Source organism: Glycine max, chromosome 2 (genome assembly GCF_000004515.6).
Source record: "Glycine max cultivar Williams 82 chromosome 2, Glycine_max_v4.0, whole genome shotgun sequence".
NCBI classification, from domain to species: domain Eukaryota; kingdom Viridiplantae; phylum Streptophyta; class Magnoliopsida; order Fabales; family Fabaceae; genus Glycine; species Glycine max.
The window spans coordinates 44,758,148-44,767,376 of NC_016089.4; the positions used below are offsets into that span (position 1 = coordinate 44,758,148).

At 29.9% G+C, this 9,229-nt stretch overlaps 1 protein-coding gene across 1 annotated transcript; it reads right to left on the reverse strand.

Moving 5' to 3' along the window:
* Window positions 1-311: 311 nt before the first annotated feature.
* On the reverse strand, window positions 312-4,181 carry LOC100785040 (protein REVEILLE 1). The gene is made up of 6 exons (XM_003519267.5): window positions 3,588-4,181; window positions 2,816-2,950; window positions 2,594-2,705; window positions 2,398-2,459; window positions 1,826-2,218; window positions 312-1,538 (listed from the first exon to the last, which is right to left on the reverse strand). Exons 1-6 carry the CDS (start codon window positions 3,597-3,599, stop codon window positions 942-944), a joined length of 1,311 nt encoding a protein of 436 aa, XP_003519315.1. The 5' UTR covers window positions 3,600-4,181; the 3' UTR covers window positions 312-941.
* Window positions 4,182-9,229: the final 5,048 nt, after the last annotated feature.

Below are 9,229 nucleotides of genomic sequence, written 5' to 3' on the forward strand. Positions count from 1 at the left end.
GTTTGTGACAAAAAGAAATTTTCGTTTTTTTTAGCCTTTGATGGGCCATTGTCTCTTCCTGCCTCTAACATCAATAAAATATGCCAATAGAAGTGTGAATGTGTGATTCCATCATAATATATATTGTTATAAATGATAAATTACACTCTATAAATTTTAAATTTTAATAAAAATTTATTCCATATCCTTTCATTTTATAAAGCACACAAACATATAGCATCATGTATCTTTTTCGTCACTACAGAAAGGGAGATTAAAATAATGCCACAAAAGAAGGAGTACTAATTACAATTTTATTCAACTTCAGCTGATTTGAGTATAATAATTTGCTCCATTTGATAAATATGAACAATTACACTAATAAGCGATACATAAGTATGCTACTTACACTTGAAAGACAGTTAGAATTAAAAAGAAAAAAAGGCACTGGATATATCCGGAGTGGAGGGTGGGAGAAAGAATCTGAAGAAATACAAAAAGCCTAGGCTTGAAGAAATATAAAAGGTGGGATAATTCACTGGGTAGTTTTTCTCCCAAAATCTTGAAACTCATAGGTAAATACACAGGCTTGTGGAGAATTAACAATGCGGTAGAAATATAAAAAATTTCAGCTCCCTTATCTTTCCCTTATCTTTCTTCACATACATGGTTATCCAGCTGCGAAAGGCTTGGCGATGTAAAGTTCCATTCCACTCACAGGAGTGAAAATGATCTATTTAGTGAGAAAATTTGTGTTCAATTTCCACCATGTACAAAATTTTCTTAGACCGACAATAACCACTAACCACTGGCGGAATTAATCTCTGACCCCAATAAGTTGAAAGACAATCATGATCTCTGACCCAGGATTAAAAAGAAATACATGGTCATCCAGCAACAGAAACAGGAACATTATACCTGTAAAAGGGAAGCTGCTTTGAAGAAAAGCCAATAAGAGGGTACTACAAGGAAAGCTTAATACCTTGCTCTTCCCTCTCCTCGTAACATATTGATGAGTACTTGCTTTCTCTCTCTGCCATGCGCCTTTTACATGGTACAAACCCTTTTCCACATGTTTTAGGCCTTACCCTTAGCTCAGATATACTTGATATTTCACTTTTGCTAAAGCAATGCACATGACTCTTGGCTTGATCATCTGATTTTTCAATGTTATCTCCATCATTAATTGAACTAGTGTTTGAACCAGTCCATGATCCTTCCTTTTGAACTTCTTTATGTACAAACTCTCCAAGGTTGGAGTATATATGATTCCCTTTTGGCTCCTTGTGCAGTGGCATGAATGGTGTATTGTGGGGAAGACTCCACCAAGGAACAATAGAAGCAGGACCTTCTGTAATATCTGAACATCCATTCTGAAGTTGCATAAGATACATTGCAGCCGCAGGTGTTGGTTTCCATGGCTCCATTGTTGGTGAAGAAGGTTTGCATGTATCTGTTATCAGTAGAGTGGTCCCAAAAAGTTTGAGAGTACGACCAGATGATTCTTCTGTTGCATCGTCCTTGGTAGAAACACTTTCTTTGTGAAAAAACTCCAGTTTCTACACATTAAAATCAAGGGAGAGTTGAATTTTCATGTATATTATCAATGTAAAGACTTGCACTACCATATCAACTAATTAGAAATCACCTTCAATATCACTTTTAAAGTAGTTATCGTACACGTTAACAATCATGACAGTTAATAATTGGTTGACAATATACAACATGTTTAAATTAAATTCTAAAATCAAACATAAGAGCCTAAAATTATATCATTTTCTTAAAAGTATTCTCATGATGATATTGTAGTCAAGAAAGTGAAAATTGATTAGGATTTAAGTTGTACCACAGGAGGTTGCTTATCATGAGCTGAACTTGGTGGAGACCCTTCTTCCTCAAATGATGTTTTGGGCTCAGCGAGTGGAAATCTGTTTGTGGGGACATCACTAATGGATGAGGTTGGTGACAAACATCTAGTAGGTGTATCTGAATCGGAGGAACCAAGGGTTTCTGAAACAACTGTAGATAACACTGACTTGGGAGAATTGTTTTCTTGACCAAAGTCTGATGGCTTAAGAGAATTCGACCTCAGTGGGAGTTCTGAGTTGGAAATTTCTGTCTTTGGAATCTCAACTAGTTTACGAGGGTAAGGATGAATTGGCTTCCGTTTCGGTCGTGGAGGGGGGATTTCAATTGACTCCTCCAAGGTTGTACTGTTTCTACTAGACTCTCGAAGAATCTGCATGAAATTAAACAAATGAGTTAAAGAGTGAATTTAAGGTGAACCCTTCAACTTCACCCTCAAGGAAATTAGCACTTTTGCATCATATAAGGTCGTCACAACTTTAACTCATGTGTGACTCATAGTAATATATTGAAAACATGGTAAATCATGGGTACTGGAATATAACAATAAACCTTAGAAAAAAACTTCTGAGCATGACTTCGAATCTGAACAGCAGTCTTTGTACCAACATGTTCTGTGGTGAAAATAAAAGGATCCAAGAACTTAGACCATACTTCTTGATTCACTAATTTATATATATGTGTGTGTATTGCTAGAATCTTTATGGCATACTTTGCCTAAGATATGAAAGTTCTAAATTAATTATACCTTCAATCCGTCGCCAGGCCCTGCCATATAACTTTAAGGCTTCAAGGAACTTCTTATGTTCTTCATCTGTCCACCTCTCTCTTTGCTTTGTGATAGTATATGGTTTCCTTACCTGTTAATGTAGATATAAAATTGATTAAAACAAAGGTAAAGGTGACACTGTCACAGATGTGAAAAATCAAATTTATAATGCCACAAGCACACAAAAATTCAGGGCAGAACCTTCAAGGCATAGTCATTTCCACAAGAAAACTGATCATGTAGTGGAATATCTGCAACAGGATGCACACCAGAATTCAAAGATATTCCATCTCCAATTGGAAGACCACCCCGTGATCTAGTAAATGCATTTTGGCTCTGCATCCAGTCCAAATAGTAAATAAATATAATATAATAATCAAGAAAAAAAAGAAGGAAATTTTCTCATAGTAGAAATTCAAGTTGAGTTAAATGAACACAAAGTATTTATCCACCAAGGAATCATTCATCTCATGGTAAATAGTAAATATCAATCAACAATCACAATTTGTTCTGTTTCATTTTTAAAAAATGAAAAGGGAAAATACACAATTGATGAAGATTAGATCATTCATAAGACCTCACGCAGGCATAGTGTTCTTAACAAACTGTTAACTAAACATGAAGCATTCAAAAGTTACTTTTCCAAAATTTATAAAAATTATCATCCAATTTATAAAATCAAGAACTACACATATTTGGCATTTGAGAAAAGGTAAACCAAATCATAATTCATAAAGTTACCTTCTACCTTTTTCATTATTTTATTGGACCTTTTTATTTTTATCCTTAAAACAGAACCAAGCATATCCTACCCAAATGAAAAGACATTTTTTTAGCTGGAAATCCAGAATAAACCATAAAACACACAAGTACAATCAAAACCAACAACAATCCCATATCCCTCACAAAAATTCCTCACAACATCAAATATTCTATATCATAGAAAAACCAAAGAGAACTCATGTTTACATACTTGTATCGCCATGTGGGGAATATCTTCTCCTCTGTGGTTGGCAAACAGTAAAACTTATCTTTTTTTTTAACACAACTTCCAGAACAGTATATATAACACAAACAAGCAAATCACAAAGCTCCACACTTTCCCCTTCTTCCTCAAACACTAGAATCCACAAAATTCTGTGCAAAAATGGACTTCTCTTGCCACCAAACAAAAACACTGTTTCGTCTCTTTGTTTTTTTATCCAACACTACTGTTTCAGCTCAGAATTGAAGACACCCTTTTGAGATCCCGTGACCATGCAGTGCAAAAAGCTTGATCTTTCAAACTGAACCCACTTCATGAATTTGCAAAGAACAAAATAGTAATGGATGTTCAAAAACACTTCACAAAACAAAGGACACAAACTTGAAAACAGTTTCTCTGAATTGTCATGGTTGTTCAAAATTCAAAAGCTGGAAAGTGGTAGATAGAGAGAAAGGAAGAGAAAAAAGAGCTTAAGGTTTGAGGTTACAGAAGGAGAATGAGAATAACAAAGAGAAGATAGATATAAGAAGCCAAGTGGGAAAGAGACTATTGCGAAGGAGAGAGAAAAAAACAAAAGGAGCAAAGAGAGAGTGCCACGTCGGATGTTGAATTTTGTTTTGTAGGAGAGAAAAATAAGTTTTTTTTTTTTTTTTCACTCGATCGAAATCTCGAGAACTCGATGCTATCTTGTGGCTCACGTCGAAAGAGGTCCTCCACACGTGGCGTTCCGCTGTCGCGTCTGTTTCTCGCTTTTCTGTTTTTTTTTTAAAAATAAACAATTTCTTTTTTAAGAGTGTAATGGAAATAAATCAGTTCTTGTAACATGAAAAATTTAACTTTAGTTATTGAATATAATAAAATTTAATGATATTATTAATTTATTGTAATTTTCATATTTAGAAACTAAATTTAGATTTTTATTTTTCAGAAATTAATTTATCGTTATTTTGTGAATAAATTTTTCTATTTAGTCTTTATTTGTTCATTTTGGGTATTTTTTAAAATTGTTTATTTTTTAATTGGGTGGGGGAAAACTAATGCAGAGCGTGTTGTGAATAATTGCGTTCAGACACAGAGCATACTCGCGGGTGCCACAGCCACAGTGCTACTCGCACTGTTACAGGTGCCACGACACTTTATCATGATTAATGCGTGGCCATTATTTTCCCAGCTCTCATACAGATAATTTTTTCTTCTATTTTTATTGTAAATATTCTAATTAGTGTTTTTGTTTTTTCGGGTATATAATATATTCCATAGTTTTGAATTGTTCAAATTCCATAATGGAAGAGACTATTTTTTCAAAGAATATTTTATTAACTAAAATAAAATTGTTCTTTTTTCTATTATTAAAAACATCACTTCATGAAAGTGATATATTATTGTCATATGAATAGACTAAGGAATCAAGAGTTTAAAATTTAAACTTCTATGATCTAATAGTGTAATATATATATATATATATATATATATAAGGCATACAGTATGTATTTGTGCTGTATTGCTATTAATAAATTGATTTTATATACATAATATAAATATAATTACTAGTACTATAACCGGAATTTTTTTTTTCCGCTTGTTTTTAACGTGTTCTGGTAGCTTGGTAACAGATTTTGACCTGCCGTATACTCCGCCTCACAGTTAATAAACGATTAAACACCATTCTACGTTTGACTAGATAAAAAAAAAGGTTTTTTTTTTCTTTTCTAAAATTAGCATTTAATGTTTCTCATGTTTGAATTTTTACAATGTAGAACTTAAACATCTTCTACATGTGCAGCATTTGACTATTTATGCAAAATAACAAGTTTTATGTAAATTTAATAAATAGTTATACATAACCTTCGTAAATTAATTAAATAAAACATTGTTGTTTCATATAAAAAATAAATAAGAGATATAAATTTAAACGGCATAATTAATTTCTTAGATAATAATTGTTTTTAATTTGATTTGAGTAATTAAAATATAATTTAAAAAAAAAAAACTAAAACACCAAGGATCCGAAAATTTTTCAACTGGAATAAATAACAGCTAACAGGTATCCGCAGTAATGAGCGAGTAGATGCATGTGAGTCAACCAAATAGCGTTGCAACACATACAAGTGGATAATATTCCAATCAAATAAATAACAATAATTAATTAATATGATAGATAATTATTTATCTTAAATATATAATAAAAAGTTCAATCTTTAAATCTGTGTTTGAAAGGGATTAATATCTTATTTTCGGCTAAAAGATACTTAAATTCAACCAATGAAAATTAGTGTGGTCGTTGTCATTGGGAAGAAATGAAAATAGGAGCATTTCATATATCAAGAGTGTTCTCCAGCTCATTTGGAGAGATTAATTTTATTCCTAATATAAGGTTATAGTTGACGCAAGAAAAATTTGTATCCAGAAGAAAATCAAATACCAGTTTTTTTAAAATAAATAAATAAATCTTTATTTTACATATAAATACAGCAAAATCTTAAATTATTATATTAATCCTTTGAATTAAAATAGGAGGATATTTGAAAGAAAGAAAAAAGGATTAAATATCTTAAAAATGAACAAGGGTTGGGCAAGAGTTGTGGATCAAAAAGCGCGAGCGATAGAGGGTGTCGCTTTCACCTTTGCGCTTTTCGCCACGTCTCACTGCCACTTGCCGCCCCACTAAAAGAACACCGCCACGTGTACAGTCAGCCCAGGGATAGAGATCATTCCACACCACTCCTTTTTTTCCCTTTCATTATTGCATTTTCTTTTCTTCAAATCCTAGGAATTTTCTAGCCACAACATTTTGTTTGCCCTTTTTATTTCTCAAAAACAAAAACAAAAAAATCTTGCTTGCAGTGATGAGTTGACAAGCAGAAAAATTAAGATTAAGAAAAATTACCACTTTTTCTTTTCACACCAAGTAAATTGCTCAGTGCAAATATTTTTTTTAAAACTATTTTTTTTCTAAAGGAGATTTAATTTAAAAATATCCGTAAAGTGATAAACTTATTTAAAAATCTTGAAAAAGTGAAAAACTTTATGAAGCAAAAGAGACATTTCAAGACTTTAATGGAGAATTGGACAGAGGCAGGTGTGGGATTGTAGGAGAACGTGGAAGGTTGCAGTCTTAATTGAAATTGGATGTGTGAGGGACCAGTATGTCTGGCCAGATATTCAGTTTCCGGCATTGTTTGGTGGGGAGACAACAAAAACTATATGCATATATACCATCGTTATATAGCAAACTCTTCATTGAGTTCATTCCATGGGTGTCGCCTTCATTATTGAAACTAGATTTAACTTCGATTTCTTTTAGGTCTTGTTAACCTGTGTTATAGAATATTAGTTAAGCAATTAAAATAAAAATAAAAAATATTTATTTTAAAATTATATAAAACTGTAAAAAAGTAATGATAACATAATTTTGTGTATTATAATAAAAAAATTCCTTAATTCTTTAATTAATGTCTTAAGGATATTAGTTAATATTTTTTTATAAGGTTTGGACTTAGGAGATCATAATAGATATTTATTAATAGTTTCTAGTCATGTTAACTGGCATACTGATTCATGTTACACGGGTTCGAAATTCCTATATCAGTATACGTGCTTAAAATATTATTTATAGATATTAATAGATATTAAGTTTTAAAAAAGGAGCTTTCAAAACAAAACAAAAATATTTAAAGGAGACCTCTTGATTGGTGGGCACAATTTGATCATAGAGAGTTGGAAAAGGAGAAACGAAAAGAAATAGAAACAATAGTGAGAGGGAACAATATCCAATTTTTGTTGGGTATTTATTTCTTTATCTATATTTTAGTGATAATTGCATTAGTTTTTTTTTATATATTTAATGAATTGTATTTTAAGTGGTCTAAATTAAGTAAGTTTATTAGAGTATCAAATGATATATTAAAAAAAGATTATCAAAGGATATGATATGAATTTAATGAGTGATACACTTATTAGTCCACTTCAATAAAAAGAGCCTATCACCAAATAATGGTAAATATATTATGATTATAAGAATTTATTGTTTATTTGGCTAATAAGGTGTCTAAAGACAAAAAAAAAATTATTAGTAAAAATTAAACTCGGATAATAAAGAGTTTAAAATAACTTACACGCACTATTTAATAAATTGCGTTAAATTCTTTAGTAAAATAAATATTGTTTAATAGAATTTATTGTTTTGATTATTAGGTTAAAAATATCATTCTATGATTATTATTTCTCATCGTCTAAAGTAGGATATAATGTTGTAATGGATATATTGTTTGATTATTTTATTTTTCATTATCGATTGCATGAGTATGTGTCACAAATTATAATAATTAACATGCTCACTTCTGTTGTTTATTAATTGTTCCTTGTTTAGTTTTACTCACTGTTATTGATATTATCACTGCTCACGTGAATGGAATCCGGATATTAAATGGTACAAATCTTAAAATATGGAACGAGTATGTTTTGATTGTTATGAAAAACAAAACTTATGGTATAAAAATTGAACAAGTTCATCTATGACCTTTGAAAAATTTATTTCAATAGTGTCACAAGTTCAATAAAAAAATATATAAATTATAAGAATTCAAGATATAAAATATTAAAAACTAATATCTATTTGCAAAAATGTATTCTTTTTTTATCTTAAAAATGCTTTTGATTAAGTTTAAAAACTAAAAAAGAAATCTTAATATCTGTTCAAACTAAATTTTTGCACCAATTTTTGTTGATTCTCGTGCACCAATTTTGAAATTATTGGATTTTTAAGGGTTAGTGGATTGATCAATAGTCATCACTCACCAGATCTGTTCCCTGATAATATCTGATGAACTGACTAGTTCAGTCTAATTTTATAAACTATGATAAATATCGTTATCGGCCCTCATTTAAATTTGAAGAAAAAGAAAGTTAAGGATGAAAATTTTTCTTTATCAGATTTGCAAGTCAAGAGATGAAAAATAAATAATATATTGCTTTACTCTTATAAAGACTAACAAATGGAATTTGATTTAGAATAAAATTTAAATAAAATAAAATAAAATAGCATCTCCAAATGATATGAAAAATAATAATTTCAACCTAGAGGTTTAGTATTTTCTCGAGAAATAAAATAGACCTGAACAATTTAATAAACATTAAAGTAAATATTTTCCATTTATAATATATTAAATTTGAAACTTAATATTAGAAAATTATTAGTAATTCATGTTTGTACATTTATAATATAGTTTTTTTTTTTGGAATCACATTTATAAAATAGTAAATATGAGTATATCCGTCACATTAATCATCAACAAATATTTGTATAACGTATTGCAATTAAAGTCAAACCAAAATTTAAAACTAAGGATGAAAATGAATAAGTTAGGTGATGTTTTATACGGATTAAATTTGGTCCATTTATTTGATATAACATTTTTCTAAAGGTCTGACATAGTTAAAATGTAATAAAAGTATACTTTGTAATAAACCTTATAAATAAGTCACTAAATTCTGCCGATATTTTTTTAAAAGTCAGTAACTTCTAAATAAGTTAATAAAACTAAATTTACATGTAAGTCAGTGAACCTGAGTCTTTATATAAATCAAAAAATATAATCTCAAAATATGATAATAAAAATAATACTATATTA